The sequence below is a fragment of the Typopeltis vanoorti genome, chromosome 22, assembly GCF_054136105.1.
Source record: "Typopeltis vanoorti isolate ZY-2024b chromosome 22, IOZ_Tvanoo_1.0, whole genome shotgun sequence".
Lineage (NCBI taxonomy): Eukaryota > Metazoa > Arthropoda > Arachnida > Uropygi > Thelyphonidae > Typopeltis > Typopeltis vanoorti.
In genome coordinates, this window is record NC_143570.1 from 341,653 (window position 1) to 360,664 (window position 19,012).

Here is a 19,012-nt window from a genome sequence, read left to right on the forward strand (position 1 = left end):
GGATGGCAAAGAAATCTGAAAAAAAAATAATATATGCAACACTTCTTTTTCAATCAACCACTTTGCATCTGCTGTCAGCAAGTTATTTTCGTTCTCTCTCTCTCTCTCTCTCTCTCTCTCTCTGCAGTATTATTTCCTTAACTTATTCTTCCGTTCAATTTTTAGTTCTCGAGGGCGGAAAAATATTCTGCGTCCTGCTTACATTTAGCTTATAGTGAAGTCAAAACAGTTCCATTTGGATTGCAAATTGCCTTTAGCGACACTGAAAAGTTGTTTCCATCTTCGTGTGTGTGTTTTTATTATTGTTGGTGAAGCCAAATTAATGAAATATTTTAAACTAAGAACGCGAAAGTTATTTACTTTTCGAAATGCATTCCGGGACATTTTAAACGTAAAGTGGGGATTACTTCACATTTGCAGGAATCAGGATGACTGAAAGTAACAATAAAACGAGAATATCCGCTGCATACCTTGCAGCCAGGTGATTTAAACGTTTTAGAGACGAGTCCTTTATTTATGCTTTAAATGAAGAAAGTTCAGATGACGTAGTAGAAGGTAGGAAAAAGATTTGGAATATTCCTCTTGTCAGCAAAAGGCAGGAATTGTACTGAATCTGTCTTATTATCACATTGTATTTACCGACGAGATATTCGAATACTATACTACGCCATTAATACTATACAGCCCTAGGTCAAATCAGCTTTTGTACATTTTTAATATATTTTTTTTAATATAAACGACGATCAACTCTGCTTCCAAGAAATAAAACCATTTTTAATCACCTAAATGATTATTCGATACGAAAAATAAATTTGTAATATCTCTTCACTAGCTAACAGCCTATTTTTTAAATGAAACTTAATATTACAACTTTAAAAAAATAGCTGTGATTAAAAAAAATTATCGAGAAGCTTTTAAAAGAGTAGATGACAAGACTATAAATAAAGTAAAAAGGGATTCGAAAATACAATTCTAAAAAAAAAAAAAAAACTATATTCGTCTTTAGCAAATTTTTCTTATCTTCACTTTGATAAGATGGCAATTATCGAACTGTTTGCTACGTTTCGATTATTTTTACCTTCTCTCCTTTTTATGGGAGAAACAATTGTCTAGAGAACGACCGATCCACATTTTACTTTTGGCGTTCTGTTTATACTTAACTGTACATAAATTCCAAACTCATGTTTTTGTTATTTTAATAAGGTTTTACAATCTTGACATTGCGTGCATTTTGGTAAATAAGTCGGAAATTTTTCTTCTACAAAAAAAAAAAAAAAAAAAAAAAAAGTGTAGTGGGGGTTGCGTAAAATGTAATAATGAGTGTAGAGTGAAGTGGTCCAAGTTTCTCATGCATAGAATGCTAAGCTGTTGTTTTGTGACATTGCGTGCTTTGCTTAACCTTGAAAAGAATGAAGCGCTACAGTTCTCCATGGATAATCGGATCTTTTCAAGCAGTACCAACACAGGAAAGGTGGCAGAACACCAAACCCGCTGCTATCAGAAACACCTGTTAAGTTACTCTTTCAACATATTTATTAGCGCAGATGTTTTGTTTCTCTTCGTTAAATAACACGCATTTTATTTCACCTTAGTGAATAAGAGTCAATCATCCATATCTTTCCATAACATTTAGACAATAAAAGCTAAAAATATTGAAGGAAAATTGATTCCTTTAAAATCTTAAACATTTCTGGTTTTAACATTGCCATTCTAATCTAATGATATTGTGTCGTATAGTTTTGATCGTGCGTGTATAGTTAGTTTTTTTTTTTTTTCATTTGTGACTCGCTAATATCTTTCTCCGCTGAATAAAAAAAAAAAAAAGCATGCATACGATTTTTTTAAACCCTGTGTCGCGTGAGATTATTTCAACTTCAGTAAACCTTTAGTGAAATACTGATCACAAGTAATTTTAAATAAGCTTTTACTAAAACCACATGTATTGAGTCAGACCGACAGAACAGACAGACGTACATGCATAGTCAACCAGTTGTACTGTGTATCACGTATCTCTAATAGACAGCATCTCCGTTGTTCAACCAGCAGGTTATGGGTTCGAATTCCTCTCGAAACAGATATTTGGGAATGTCTTTAGTTGGGAGATGAATTTAAACTTGAGCCCACCAGCGGATTGTAAATCTCTAGTACGACGTTTGACAAGCGAGATTCACATGGCGGAAATTGCAACGCCAGGAAAAATTCATTTCGTAACTTTGAATTTATTTTAGAAAATATCTTAACGAAAGAGAGAGATCGTATAAATATCCACATCTTTCCATTCGTTATAAAAAAAAAAAAAAAAATTCGTTAGCAAAAAAATACTATGTTTTGTTTCTAGGGACTATCTATTCCTCGGCAAACCAAAGGTTTACAACCTTTCTTGGGTGGAATTCACATTAAAAAAAACTTGCCTTTAACTTTGTAGATGTAGGAACGAGAACATAGTGGCATCTTTAGCTGACACCTCTTCGAATCCCTTAAGGCCCGCATGAGTATTTAAAATTTAACCATTTCTTATGAAAGTTTTAGAGAACGTTCAACTTTAAGTGGTGTAGGTGGGCAACGGGTTTTATTTATGCTTTCTATCTCTCCACTAACAGCTTATATTTCAAAGGTCTTTATACTTAAAACCTCTGCCATACGCTCCTTTAAAGAGAAATATCATTTCCCGTTTCCTCCGCGACACGATAAGGCTGCGCGATAAATCATTTTAGGCGAAAGCAAAATACACTTTACAGGAAGAAGTGGCACATTTTCAAGCCAGCGCGAGCACTTGGGTATCTCGGTTAATAATAGTGCATTTATCAGTGGTTCAGCATAGCGTTAAATTGAGCGATGCTAAAGTTAAGGCATTTTTTTTTTCTTTTTCTTTTAGGGTGCTTTCGGAATTGTGAAGCTGGCGTACAATGAAGAGGACGATAGCCATTATGTGAGTATCCTCTTTGTCGTGTCTTATTTTACCACAGTTCTTTGATTATTGCATTTAACCCAAACGAGATATTTTGCTAAATATCTCGTTTGGGTGCTTTTTCTGTGCGTAGAAGCTGTTTAATAGCAATGTCTTTCTGCAAAAATGTATCGCTAATATGGTGAATAACAAAGGAAATATTACAAATTATCTTGTATTAAACTCGACAAATTTTGCTGTTAAGAATTACTGTTAAACACAATTGATTTGGATATAATAAGATAGGCAAATTATCGTTTTGCACTGTTAATCTCTCGATAACTCAAATACAAAATACGTGATGTAAAATCGAGCACCATCTATTGGCTATACGGCTAACCATAATAGAATTTTGCTATCTCTTATTCTCTCCATCTTGTGTGGCTAAAACAATGTAAATTGCCCTGCACAAAAATAATCAGGTAAGTTAAGCCCACTGGCTGAGGTATCATATACTTTCTCATTCAGATTAGCGAGAGAGAAAAAAAGTGATATATCAAAATCGGTGTTTGTGTTCCATGAGAGGAAAAGAACCATCCCAACAGGAACAGAATACAAAAATAAAAAATAAACTTAACATAAAAAAATATTTTGGGAAAATTTGGAGAAAGGAGCAAAGCTAATAATAATGGCAAATACCTGTTGGATTTCTGCTCAGGACATGGACTGGTTATTACTAACACAATGTTCCAACATAAAAATGTGCACAAATTCACATGGAGAGAAGAGGCTAGGAATAAGAAAAGTCTCATTGACTATGTTGATAGTGATGTTTTCTCCCTGGTGCAGGACACCAGAGTGTACAGAGGATTTGAAATTGGAAGTGATCACTATTTAGTCTTGAGCAAGATAAAATTGAATTTCATATTGAAAAGAATGACATGTAAGAAAGTTTTAAAGCGAATAAAAGTTGAGCAGCTCTCAAATGTGAACTGTAGACTAAAATACAGAAACATTAGTGAAAAAAAATCAAAGAGTTTGAGAACAGCAACCAAACCTTGGAGATTCAGTGGCAAGCCTTGAAGAAAACACTGATTGATTCAGCCAGAGAAGCATGTGGTGAGGTTGTCTGCTAGGATAGAAAAATCAGAACTCCATGGTGGACACAGGAAGTTAAAGAGGCAGTGAAGGAAAAGAAGAAAGCATATCAAAAGTTCCTGGCAAATAAGTCAGCTTGTGTTCTTAGAGAATACAGAGACAAATACAAGAATGCTAAACACTGTGTAAAACTAGCTAAACAAAAGTCATGGGAGGACTTTGGCAAGAACATAGAAAATAAATATCAAGAAGGTGGTAAGATATTATGGAGGTTGTTGAAGCTTACAAATGGAGGAAAGAATGCTGAAGGAGTTAGAGATGATAAAGGTGATATGAAAACAGGAGAAAAAGATGTCCTTGAAGTATGGAGTAATTACTTTGAAAAACTGCTAAATGAAACAAGCAGTCATAGCACAGTGGTAAAAAACACTCAACAGGCATAAATTAAGGAATTCATATCCATACTTGAAGGAAAAAGCCATCAAAGACTTGAAATGTGGAAAGGCAGTGGGGGTAGATGATATTCGACCAGAAATGCCCAAGTATGGTGGTATAAAAGTCTTACAGTGGCTGAACTGCATAGTTCAGAAAGCCTGGATAGAGGGACGAATTCCCGATGATTGGAGTAGAGCTCTCATAGTACCCATATATAAAAAGGGAAATAAAACTGAATGTGAGAATTACAGAGGTAATTCCCTACTGAGTGTTCCTGGCAAGATCTATGCAAGTATACTTGAGAAATGGTTGAGAAGAATTGTGGAAGAAACGTTTGGTGAAGAACAAGCTGGATTCAGGCCAAATAGAACTGTCAGGATCAGATCTTCACTTCACGACAAATAGTTGAGAAAGCATGGGAATATAACAAAGATCTGTATTTAAGTTTTGTCGATCTGGAAAAGGCATATGAGAAGGTGCCAAGAGAGAAGCTATTCAATACGCTATAGTTATATGGTGTCAATGGAGCATTATATCAAGCAATACTTAGTCTTTATTTGAGTTGTAAGTCAACAGTTAGAATTGAAGGAAGTACAGGAAGATGGTTTAATGTTACATCTGGTGTGAGACAAGGATGTACGTTATCCCCTCTGTTATTCATTATCTACATGGATCACATTATGAAGGAAAGTGGTATTAAACATGATATCAAAATTGGAGATGTTAATGTCAGCTCTTTGCTTTATGCGGACGATGTTATACGTCTAAATAAATCCGCTACGAGTTTGCAAGATTCCCTGACTAAATTGAATAACTGTTGTAATAGATATCGTATGAAGGTCAGCAATTAAAAGACAAAGACAATGAAAATAGGTAGAATTGTTGAAAATATCAACTTTGTTGTGAACGAGGAACCTGTGGAACAAGTAAAACATTTCAGCTACTTAGGCACGATTTTTATTTTTACTGAAGATGGTAAATTAAATATAGAAATAGACAACAGAATCAGCAAAGCTGGTATGTTAGGAAGTTAATTGAATAAATTCATATGGAATAAGAAAGAAATTAGTCGGAACACTAAATTAGCTGTGTACAAGACAGTGTTCAAACCAGTTTTAACTTATGGATCTGAGAGCTGGGTCAGAAGTAAAACACTTGACCAAAGACTAGAGATATAAGAGTCCTGCGAAAGATTAGAGGCGTAAACAGATGGCATCAATGGCAATATCGTATTAAAAACGAGGATATTAGGAATGAACTTGACATTGTTAACATCGAGGAATGCGTTAGCAGAGCTAATCTCAGGTGGTATGGTCACTTAAACAGAATGGGCGAAGAAAGATTAGCAAAACAAATGTTCTCTGCCAGGTTGACAGCAAAACGACCCAGAGGAAGACCAAGATATAGGTGGATTGATACGGTACAAAGTGCCTTAGATGATAGAAATATAAGATCTGATAATGTTGGAATCTTGACAAGTAACAGACTGATTTGGAGGAAAATTGTAGATAGGAAGTTAGTAATGATGTAAATTTTTCATGTAGTGCTATCATATGCTGCACACCCCTTGAGGGTACATGTCAGGAATTTAATGATGATGTTTAGCTACTAATGTTTAAAATCTTTAATTATAATTAAAAACAGAGTCGACTCGCTGTTGGTTTACCCAGCACAGCGTGAGGAAATGATCATTGATTATTCAGCAACTAGGATTGAGGCTCATTTTGACAATTCTAACTCGCCAGGATACGTTTTAATATATGCGAAGCTTTAATGGTTGAAGTTAAGAAAATGCCATAATCTTTCCTACTACTTTTGCTATTTCAATAAAGAGAGCGCAGCGCTATAGAAAAATACAGGAGAATTTTAATGAATAACCTATTCACTGCGGGTCATGCGCAGTACCTTAAGTGACAACACTAGAGTGTAGATCAGTAGTTCTTAACCGGTGTTCCCCGGAACAATTGTGTTCCGCGGGTGAAAGATGTCACATGACACTTTGCTACGAAGCACGCCAATCTTGTTTCAAAAACTAAAGATTATTTCAAGAGATTGTTTGAAATGCAAGTTAAACAAGTAAAATATTTTGAAAAAACTTAAAATTTACGATAAGGCACAACTTGCATCATAATAAGGTAGCTGAATTAATTGCTGTAAAATTAAAACCACATACTATAGCAGAGTCTCTTATTTTACCAGCATGTTGTGAAATAGTAAGCATTATTTAAAATAAATAAAGAGCCAATAGGCTTCATTTCGGCGATCTTCATGCCGAATATAGTGACTATAAAAGTATCGGCGGCTACTAGCGTAAGCTGAAGCACGTAGTACAAACTAGGGCAACTCGTAGCAAAGGTTGAGAAAGTTCGGATCGCTATTCTTAGTATTTCCCATAATGTAAAATCCATCTCCTAGGAGATGTATGATGTTATACATTATGGTGGGAGGTCACTACCTAGACAGGTTTTCGATCTTTATTGAGATCTCGTCAGTGAGTAGCTAGACCAAAGTATAATACTAAGGGTATAGCGAAAAAAGAACATATATACTCTGCTATACGAGTTGTCAAAAATTTCCACTCATAAATTATTTAAAATAAATAAAGAGCCAATAGGCTTCATTTCGGCGATGTAAACATTATTTAATTTAAGGGGATATTAAATCCCACATTGTTTTAAAGCCGAATAAGAAACTCGGAGATCGGAATCAAAAAGTTTCATGCCGAATATAGTGATTATAAAAGTATCGGCGGCTACTAGACCTTTGCTACGAGTTGCTCGAGTTTGTACTACGTGCTTGGACAACGTGCGTTAGCTTACGCTAGTAGCCACCTATACTTTTATAGTTACTATATTCGGCATGAAACGCTTTGATTCCGATCTCTGAGTTTCTTATTCGGCTTTAAAACAATGTGGGATTTAATATCCCCTTAATTTAAATAGTAAATATTATGTTTGGCGACGAATCAAAAAAGGAAATTACGAAAATTCCTCATTCGGACGATACAATAAAAAATAAAATCAAAGATATGGCAGATGATATTGAGAAAACAGTTATCAATAAACTTTCCAAACAACATTTTGCTTTAGAAATTGATGAATCCACTGACATTAGCGGTTAAGCTCGTATACTAGGATTCACTTGTTTCATTAATGAAAATAAAATGGCGAGTCAATTTCTATGCTGTAGAGAACTTAAACGTGCAAAGGATAAGATATTTTAACTCTATTAGGTCATATTTAGAAAAATTTTAAATTTCGTGGGAGCTGTATGTAGGAATTTGTACGGATGGTGCTCCATCAATGGTGGGCTCTATTAAAAAATGTGTTGCCCTTGCAAAGAAAATAAACCCAAATATTATATCTAAGCACTGTTTTTTGCACAGAGAATCCCTAGTTTCTCTATGTAATATGGTAAATTACATCAAGTTAAGACTTTTCAAAGCACACCTCTTTTAAAAAAACCTTTGCATAACTATGGAATTCAAGTATGAATCTTTGCTTTCCACACTGAAATAAGATGAATATCCAGGGGCAAAGTGCTATTCCGAATTTCTGAACTCAAGAATGAATTATTGGCCTTTTTTCAAAACGAAGGTACAGATGCTTTTGTAAAATGTCTTCAAAATGATCTTTGGTGTGCTAAAATTGCGTATTAAGCCGATATTTTTAATTACTTAAATAGCGTTAATACAAGTATCCAAGGGGAAAATAAAAATATTTTGACATCCACCGACAAATTTTCAGCTTTTCAGAAAAAAAGTGTCTCTTTGGAAAAACCGCATATCAGAAAAAAATACAGGGGATATGTTTCCTTCACTCCATAATAAAAATGTCGAGGGAATTATTTCCGTTATAGCAGAACATTTAACAATATTGGAAGAAAAGATTTCAAGTTACTTTCCTTCCTTAAATACGCACAATTATGACTGGATACGAATCTCATTTGGCACAGTTAATACATCTAGTTGTGAATTTTCGTTACAAGAAGAAGAACAATTAGTTACTTTGTCGACGGATCGTACTCTAAAAATGAAATTCTCTGAAATAACTCTTGAGGAATTTGGGATTTCCTTATACCAGCTCTCTCCACAAGAGCACTGAAAATGTTGTTACAGTTTTCAACATCATATTGGTGTGAGCTCGGTTTCTTAATATTATCCAATATAAAAACTGAAAGGCGTGAGAGACTCACTAATATAGACAAAGAGATGAGGATAGCTATATCACATATTAGATGATATTGCTGAAATCTGCAAAAGCCGACAAGCTCAAGTATCGCATTAAAATAAGTTCCATGTTTACTCGTATAAAAGGCAATCCCATGAATATTTTTATTGTTAGTTTTATGACCGTAATGCTTTTGGTGTTCCCCAAATTTTTCTTATAATCAAAAGTGTTCCGCGACTTCGAAAAGGTTAAGAACCACTGGTGTAGATACTAGTTTTATGTTACGTTGACTAAATTTAGAGGGGGGGGGAGGGGAGGACGATTTACCACATCGTCTCTGTCACAAAGAATATACGGTAATAAATGGATCATACACTTGAACTTTGTGCAATTTTGAATAATCAGTCATTTTCTTTTCTGTGTCCTTCTTCCCGATTTTACTGACCAAAGTTCTTCTTTATAGGCAATGAAGATTTTATCGAAGAAGAAATTGATGAAAAGGGCGGGAATATTTGGTAAGTAATCCTGCTTGCTAGTTGATGCCTTTCAGTCAAGCGTACTGATTCTGATTTATGCAAAACGCTACTCTACTGATTTCTAAAATGGCTTGGGAAACAAAATTTCTATGGTAAATAAGAAACTGAGTGAAGCCACTGTTCCTCATGGAGCGTAATTCGATTGGCGAAGGTTGTCGTTTTGAAACGTTTCTCATAATATTTGGGATTTCTGCAGATGAAACAGAACCTTATTTATTATTTTTTTAGTAGTATCTACTCATATTCCCTCCATACTGGTCACGTAGTCGGGACTTTAATTTGATTGAGCGTGACGACAGCTGCGTTCAGTAACACCGACCTCTCGTAAGGAGATAAGCAGAAGTGTGCGAGTACACTTTCGTAATTTCCACTTCAGATCGGATTCTGTTATTCAAGTTAAATGGGCTTGAACAAATATTCCAAACGTCGCTGAGGCAAAATGCGGAATGCAAGAATTCCCCTCCTCAGCCAGAAAAAATGCCGAGCACCAAATGCAGACAATGAGACACTTTAGTAATAAAAACTAATTTCTTTAAGAAATTATCGAGTATTTCGTGACTTATGCTGGGAATTTGGTGTCGAATTTGTTCACAAACATTAATTACAATGATTGTCAGAATTTTTTGTTCACTGATCATTCGAAATCCTATTTTTTCGAATGACTCCTTGTCTTATTTCCGAAGAGAATTTTTTTTTTTGTTCCTTCCTACCCTTCGTCCTCCTTCTCCAATCCCCCATTGTAAACAACAAGACTTCAGCATTTCGAGATAGTGATCTAGAATCCTAAAATTGATTGTACGTGTGAAGGATCCGCTCTTTCTCGCATTTGTAAGTCACCAAAAGAAAGTGTCCCAAACACGAGTGAAAACTAACCATTCACAATGCACTGAACAATAACCAGGAATGTTGACGTCTAGAGGTTTATTTCGCGTAGTAAACGATGATGTGCTTCTGTTCTACATCAGCCGAATCCCGACTAGGAACGTTTTGTTTTAAAATTTGTCACTCAAAGTGTTCAATTAGGTAATATGTCACTTAAACTGTTCATTTCCTAAAATTAACACTCCTAAAACCGTGATTGCAAACATAAACAATCTAGTTTTAACAATTTAATATTTTAATCCTAACAAAAAATGTATACAAAACAGTTCAAAGCTGAAGACTAAATCAAAATTAATAAATAAAAAAAAAACATTGAATCTGAGCTTTTCTAATGTTGCGTATTGTGAACTGTTCAATTTTTTTATATTGTAATCAATAAACTAGTAATATTGTTATGCAATTATAAGCTTTCAGCCAATATCGCATATAACTGCTGGCCGTTCCGTCGACCGGGCAGTACCTCCAACACGTCATTTAAAAAAAAAAAAAAAAAAAAAAAAATCATATCTTTAAAGCATGTCGTACTAACACATTTCGATGTCCATTCTGAAATCTTGAGTCAGTGGTGACATTCTGCAGCCTGCCTCACGGCGCGGCTTAATAAGGGCACATTCAGCCATATTAGATAAGCTCCGTCGCTACGCTAACAGTTCCTGTTAGCGTAACAAGTGCGGAAAGAAGGTTTTCCAAGCTTAAACTGATTAAAAATTATTTACGAACAGCAACGACCCAAGAAAGATTGGTTGGTGTAGCAACTACATCGATAGAGGCGGACTAGCTTATAATTTAAATTTACTTGTAAACAGTTTTACTGTGCGATATCCCCGTAGAGCAAACATTTAAGGGAGTTGAAACTAAATTAGCAGGAGACGACCTTTGTATGATTCTATAAGGAACCAACTAGGAAGTTATAACCCAAACTCTAATCCTTAACTTGCGTAGCGCAGCCTCTACAAGAATCAGTCGATTACTATAGCAGGACGAGTGTGTAGTTTGGTACTAAGACGACCAGCACTCAGGGCCGTCGCCAGATTAGATCGCGCCCTGAGGCAAACAATTAAATATCGCCCCCAAATATATAAGGAAATCTCCGACTGCTATTTTGTTTTTATTACAAGAGAAACATTAATGCAAAACGATTACATAATAATATTAATTAATAAGAAAGCTCCGAAGGAAAAACTAAGACTGAATTTAGAACTGCCTTAGAAGACTTAAGAATGGAACAAACAAATGAAGGATTAATAGTGAATTTGCAAAAAAAAAAAATGATAGAAAGCTGGTAATGTACCCTTGGTTGTGCTGAGTTCTCCAAATATCCTGTGTGACTTCTTTTTCTTCCTATTTTTTCACTAAAAACAGTACTGAAATCTAAAATTGAAATATTCATGAGATGTTGTGTGTTAAACCAGTTTCTTAGGAAACGAAAAGTGAAATGAATGCCACTCGCATGGGAGTAACGTGAAACGTTTTTACGATATTCAAGTCTGAATAAGACGTCGTAGTGAGTGAATTCGATAACGTTACACACGTTTTATAGTAAAATATGCGGACTAGAATCCATTAACATCGACTATTTGCATATTACCCTGTTTTTAGTCATCAGAATGTAGGCTCCGACACGTCATCAAAAAAAAAAAAAAAAAAAAACAGTTCATTCATATCTTTGAAGCATTTCGCACTAACACATTTGGATGTCCATTCTGGAATCTTGAGTTAGTGGTGACATTCTGCCGTCTGTGCATAACTAGCACGTGAAGTATATAGTGGAAATACCGTGGATGGACTAACTGTTACTAAAGAAAGTTTTTCGTTTGATTGGAAATGCGGCCCAAAGGGTAGAAGGCCAGTATATTACAACAGCACGTGTTTTCTGGCTTTTATCTGTTTGGCGAGATGAAGAAAATCCAAAGTTTTTCTAGAGAAATATTTTCCTTCCATATGAGACGGGCTATGACCGTCTAGAGAAGCCCTAATAAGCCTCTGAGTCATCAGTGGGATTCCAGGTTTTTCTTTTCCAACTCAAAAGGAAGCTATTATGATTTGAATTGGATTTTTTAACGGCAAACGTACCTATAAATAGTTGGAAACTTAAGAGAATACCCGTACTTCCACAGCAGAAATCTTATAACGGCGGTGACAAAGGCTAAGTTGAGGCTTTAATCCACTTGGTTACCAAACCAAGGATGGACTGACTACGCAGGAAACACGGAGAAGACCAACAAAGAGTGAATAATAACGGGAATGAGCTGCAGGAGTGCGTGTGTTTGAAGCAGGAAGAGGATGCAGCTGCTAATTCCGATAGAGCATAATGGCAAGAGGGGTTTAAAAATGCATTTAGCAGAAATTTGAATGTTAGGGAGCGGATTGCATCAATGAAGAAAAAGGGATTCAGTAAGAAATCTGATTACTCTCTTAAGGTTTTGCAAGTCTTTTTTTAAGGTTAAGCAAACATGCTGTACTATGCAATATTAAACCCATCTCGCAGTTTCGATATTTTATGGTGGAGCAAGTCACAAGATTATCGCGTTTTAATAAAGAAAAACGGTGCAGACACTGTTTTTATGTTGTAAAGTGTCTCCCCGTGTGAAAATGAGAAAAGCCAAGCTTGTTTAGTTTCGGTTTTATTTGGTACAGATCTGTTTTCTCTTTAATATTTCATCTGACCGGAGACGGGGACTTAACGAGAAACGATTGAGTTTAATTAGCGTTGAAATTAAGTTATTGCAATAAGTTAACTCGTACTCGTTAGTGAGAAATCTTGGCATTAGCATTTTAAAAATCTTAATGTGTTTTATAAGTGGAATGTGGGGGGGGGACAAGCTTTGTTACGTGAGAAAGAACAGCATGTAAATACTTATAAGGGCGAAGCGGTATAATGCTTGTAATCATTAGGAAGGGAAAGACAGAAAAAGGGAGGAAAGAAATACATGAACTAATAAGAAGATTACGTATTTATTTCAAAGTTTGTTGAACCACTGAAAGATCGCGCTTCTTACGTTACGTTAAATTAAAGAGAAAAATAAACAATGTTGAAGTGAAATAAAATTCAAATTTTATTCAAAGTTTTTTTTTGTAAAGCATTTTCTTTGGATCGATAGATCTGAAGGTTTGCCATACTACATTTAGAAAAATTAGTTGAAAGTACTTGAGCAAAGCGCTTGACTTTTAAGACTGGTACCACACGAAAATGAAATGTCGGGACTTGATCACGCTTACTTGGGCTGAAGATTTCTGAAAGTTCCTTGCGAAGGGAAGAATTCACTTTCCGTGTGGTGGTTTTCTCATGGCATTAAATGCTCTGCATCCCTTTTATTAGCTATCTTGTTATGTGGGTGGCCTTTATCGAGATTTAAAAGAGAACTCCCTCAAAGTGAAGTTATTTTTCGCACGCCTCACTTCTTTCTCTTCAGTAATAAATGCATTTGAAACCAATAATTTCTAATTTCATTACGAAGATTAGAGAAGTCTCAGAAGAAACCAAGCATCCTACAGTGCATGACAAGTAGAAGAGCCTCCGCAGCCAAATCGGAAACATCGATGCCTTTTTGATCGGAAACACCAAAAATCTAATACCGTCTAAGAATCGAAGATCCTTTCTGATGGCCTTTCACCTGAAAATGAGTTAAATGGTGTCAAAGAACAGAGTGTGTCATCCGGGTAAACCGACCAAGGTTTGGGTTACGGAAACCAAGAATACTTTGGCGTCCATAGGTCATAAAGAGGCAGAGGAGACCAAAGAGGCCGATAACGAATGGTGTACTTTAGAGGCAGAATTACAAGTATCATTTTGCAGTTAAACTTTAAAACATGCCGATATTTGAAAGCAATGCTGGTATTTTATGCGTGGTTCCCACCCACCTTATTATAAACTTCTAGTGTTTATAATTTTTTTGTTTATTTTTACATAGTCCGGAAATCCTGCTCTAAGACGAAACATGGAACTTTTTCAAGCCACTTCAGGTCTCCAATAAGAGGGGTGGGTCTCCCACCTAAAGACAGTCATAAACATCCATGGACATGCGGATTCGAACCACGACCTGTTGGTTGGAGAGCGAGTGTGCTATAAAACTCGGTCAACCAAGCTAGCAAATTAACTAGAAACGCGATTTTTTTTTCCCATTAATTTCTGAAATTACGGAACATTAAAGAGCAGCGATGTGCTTCTCTTCGTGCTTTTAAAGTATTTCCCTTAAAATGTAAGTGAAGATGTATTTTGTGCGCCTGAGAGATGTTTTATTACACTCTACTGCACTAAAATTAACGTACTAGTCACATGCCTGCTCCATAATGGAATGAACCTCTTCTATCCTCAACAAGTTGTTTCTTTTTCTTTAAAAAGGCGTTTAGGAAAGTACTGTAATATTGCAACATCCATCGGTAAGAAGGCAAACTCCTTTCCTCTCGCAAACGCCTTGTCATTTGTCTTACTTCAGTAAATGTTCAGGCGTAGCCATTCGTCGTTGCACGCTGTAGCCAAAGATAGAGAAACTCTTCTTTACTACACTGGGGACAAGATCTACCGGGAAGTGTGTGTTTCTGTGAGCGTGCGAGAGAGAGATTGCTAGCTTCACATATCTTTGCAGAATTGACAGACGAAAATACTTGCATTTCTTTGCCTCGGTCTTGAAGAAATTGTTTCTGTTTTTCCATACAGAAAATTAAAATAGTTTTTATATGAAGGCCGGAATAGTTTGATAACGTATAATATTGAATATATATATATATGAATGAATATATTTAGTAAAATCTCATATACAGTATTTGGTGAGAAGAGGAAAACCTGGTGTTACTTGTCTAATTCTTTATTTACGTTATTGTCCTATTTTTCGTTATTAATGCACAAAATGATGAATCTTTCAGTAACCAGATTTTGAATTTATATTTTTAAAAAATCGAAAACCTTCAATCAAATGTAAGTATATCCAGCGTTTATAATACTTTGTTAGATATACTTCCATTACTCAAATGCTGTTGTATCTTTACTGTATCTTTCCAAAATACTCGCCTTTCGGTTAGGGGGGGGGGAAACCTTGGTGGCTATTCATTGCGGCGAATTGTTAAAAACTATCAGCAACCAAATCATCGTTCTCGTAATTCTATTTTTAGTCGCACAAAGTTCGGTGTGGTTCGCATTCTGCTCTTGGACAAAGAAGATTGTTTCTGTTTCATCATAGTCAAAAGGGCATTTTATTCAGATTAAAAAGAATTTTACTGCCGACCTACAAGCAATAAAAATGAATGAAGTATGATTTATTCTTCATACTCTTTTCTTTAACTCAGTGCACGTATTTCGCTTTCATTATGAAAGTGATATCCTGTCAAATAAAATCGTAAATTATTCTTCACAAGCCATCTGTTAGAGTACGTCAGCGTCACGCCAAATATGGGAAAGCAGCCAGTTTTTCCCACGTGACTCAAGTAAATAGCGGTCACTAGAATCCAGATGCACTATGGATAAATTGCGTAATTTCTTGAGGCCACATTCTTGAACTTTCTTGACTCGAGGATGAGAAAACAACTTCGTTTATAACATTTTCCTTAATGAGGTGTTTCTTTGGTGAATTCAAGTGCAGTTTGATTGTTACTTTACAGGTTGCTGGTATTTGTGTAAGCTTCGCGAACAGAAACCATAATCGCATTGCATTTAAATCGTAGTTTCATTAAAATGCTCCACATTGTCGACTTATTTGTTTTAACTCAAGTCTCACCTTTAAATATACACAAGTAGGAGACTTCGTTTTTTTTTTTTTTCGTCTTTTTTCTATTTTTTCCCCCTCTAATTTCTGTGCATGTTCTTCCATTGCTTTACTCCACGAGATGTTCGCAAAATGCTAATGCAAAGCACGAAGCTACGACAGGTATTTACACAAATTTCAAAGAAACGAAAGCCGATACTCTCTGCCTCTCTCTCTCATCACGAACGGAGCAGTCGTGTAAGCCTGGAGCTTCGTTGTACGTTTTCCGTTACGATGTGGTGACAAGAGAGGCATTTGTTCACCGGAGGATGCACGAGGCTGCTCCAGCTGGTATAATTATCTTGTCACCTTCGAGTGATCGGCTGTGAGAAACAATCTCTCTGGATTCTGATAAGAAAATAAGGATAACATTTTAGCGTGCAGTATCTGTTTATATCTCCATATTCATTACTGATTTTTCCCCATTGACCACGCAAGCATATTTATTCAATATCAATAATAGTCCTCAGTTCTGAAATATTTTAAGCAAAACTTCACAAATAACCGTTCGCAATAATTGCTGTGGAATTTAGTAACCGTAGAACAAAAATGTATGATTTCAATTTAAATATGAAGCCGTCTTGTTTCAAAGGCGAAACTGATATTTGTGTTCAAGGATGTGGCAGACGAATTCATTGCACATCAAAGCATAAAAGTGGTGAAGTAACCAAAGAACACGAATTTATAATACTTACTTTTAAAAGGAAAAATTTCCATTCCAGATAATACCGTCTAGAATTTGAGATTCTAAACGTGCTAACTCAGCACATTAATAGTGAACTCTTATAAGATAAAAATCATAAATTGGTTTCATCATATATTTTAAATAAAGGAAATAATTTTATTGTATAAGTTGTTTTTTTTTATGTTTCGTTTTAAAAGGTCACTTTATTGATCCAATGAAAATCTTACTGAGTTTCCATCGTTCCAGCTATCGAAAATTTCTATGAGTAAATTTCGCTAGCCAGTACGATACAAAAAAATAAATATATAAAATAATGACCTTTTGCAGGTCGACTTCCACCATCGAGAGACGGCAACCGAGGGAAATTCCATCCGCTAGAGCAAATTTACCGGGAGATTGCTATACTCAAGAAGTTAAACCATCGAAATGTGGTCAGATTGATTGAGGTAAGAAAAACACCAGAAATCCTTAGTTTCAGTAAGACTCTACTAATGTACACTTTTGTCTAAGCTCGGTGTCGCACCCTTTAAATGTTCGCCCATTAATTGTGTTGCCCTTCGTCTAAGTTTCATTACCACCTCCATCACCAGTCCCTGCCGAGGTGACCCTGATATTTTGATGGTACGAAGTGAGGGAAGCGGAAATAAATAATTCTAATTAGAGTTCATGCTCTAATTGCACCCGAGATGCCTTATTTCTCTTAGTGGAAGGCTGATTAAAATATATATATATATGTCGCAAAAGGAACGAACTTCCTTAGTAGTATTTTTTATTTATGTGAGAGAGATTACTAATAAAATATTTTCCGTTTTCTTATTGGACTCCTATAATCAGAAAACAACTGATGACAGATATATCCAAATGGTACTTGAATTGATGCATAACATAGGAATAATAATCGCTGTGGAAATGTATACTATTATTAGGTGCACCTCCAAAGACTCATCGCGGGAGGGCCCTCGACTCCACTCAGCTACAAATATCACACCGTCTCTCCCTACTGCTTAATTCTCCCGTTACACATGGCTACAACCACCACCAATAACAGTATTTTTGCGCCACCTACCGCCCACCACCATCAACAGTATTTTTTGCGTGTGTTCTTGTGGCCGATTTACCTGTATGCGGGATGATAAATCCAAGTTGGTGTTTTGTGCATAACTAATGAAATGTTCCAAGAATATTCGCTGTAGTATTCTGAAGCGCTCTAATATAATATTCAGGACAGATTTTAAAAAGTTTAAGACTTTTGCTTATAAACAAATTATTAAAGCAGCAAGCGCTTTATTCAATTATCTGGCCTAATGGGATTTAGAATAGGAAACACGAAATAACAGCAATGGACTTGAAAGGGAAATGAATTTCAATAATTTGGTGTTTTTATACTGCTTAACTCACGACCTTATATGCAAACAAGTCTTTAATTAAAGAGAAACAGCCAGTGTAACTTTACTTTTATGTACCTTATTTCTTTATAACGGACGGCCTGGACATATTTTGTGTCCATCTGCACGTTAATTTTAATGGAAACATTCTGCCGTTAATTAAACAACGAAACTATATTTTATACGAAAATATAACAATATGTACTAACAATAAAATCCAACTTCCTTATTTTCTCTTGGTTATCTCTTTCCTCTCAGCTTCTTTGAAAATTCCTTCGTATGCTTGCGCCAACATACTGCGATTCATGTCGAAACTTGTTTCCGTAGATTATTTCGCAGTCTACCCTCAGAATTTTGAAGTGAGGGGAAAATGACTTATGAATATTGGTCTGCCCTAATTTGCTAGCTGCAGCTAAGGGCAGCGTGAAATATCACGACGATCGACGAATCCCTAATTTTGCATTGGGAAATGAGAAAAGTATACCTTTGCTGAATTCAGTATGTTTTGGTTTAAGGAAGTTTGATATTATATTGTGGCCGGTTCTATGAAAACTCTTTTGTGTTTTTCCGTTGGTTTGCGATGGAGGGGGTGAGAGAAAGGGCACAGTGAAATCTCGCATCGCTGTATGACCTTTTCAGAATTGCTATCAAAGAGAGGAAGTCACCAACAGCAAATGAAACTGTTGTCGGCATTGAAAGGAAACGGGAAACACATAAAAGTTGAATTCAAACGGCTTCCTGACACGCGAACTATTTATTTAGAACTCACCTGCTTGCTAAGAAAGACCATCACGATATCATGTACCATAAGAGGTGCAGAATCGCAGTCCATAAAGTGAATTTGTGTGTGTGTGTGTGTCCACATCACACGATATGCTGCAAGGGGGCGCCTGAATAGTACCTACAAGAATTCTGCCTGATACTGTTATCCTATTCCGCTACTCTTGCAGTGGTGCAGTTCGTTCGTTTTTTTTCGAATTATTTTCCCCGTTAAAATATTAATTGTTTTTCCCTGGCCTTTTTTTTTTCGTTGTTTAAAGGTACGGTTAGCATACTTTTAGCATAAGTTAGAACCAAATGCAAAATACTTACTACATTCGACTCCACTAAACCATGATAGTCGTTTTTGACAATGTCAACTGTCGCATACCGAAATTACAGATACAAGAAAAATCTATTTCTTGGGATAGAAATGAG

The 19,012-nt window shown here is 35.8% G+C and overlaps 1 protein-coding gene across 3 annotated transcripts in view; it reads left to right on the plus strand.

Moving 5' to 3' along the window:
* LOC150094093 (calcium/calmodulin-dependent protein kinase kinase 1-like) overlaps window positions 1-19,012 on the plus strand; it is a 349,079-nt gene that overhangs the window by 272,646 nt on the left and 57,421 nt on the right. For all 3 annotated transcript variants that reach the window (XM_090412062.1, XM_090412063.1, XM_090412064.1), the window contains 3 exons: window positions 2,876-2,929; window positions 9,053-9,104; window positions 16,758-16,876. In XM_090412062.1, coding sequence (XP_090268188.1) covers window positions 2,876-2,929; window positions 9,053-9,104; window positions 16,758-16,876 — 225 coding nt within the window. The remainder of the gene's footprint in view (window positions 1-2,875; window positions 2,930-9,052; window positions 9,105-16,757; window positions 16,877-19,012) is intronic.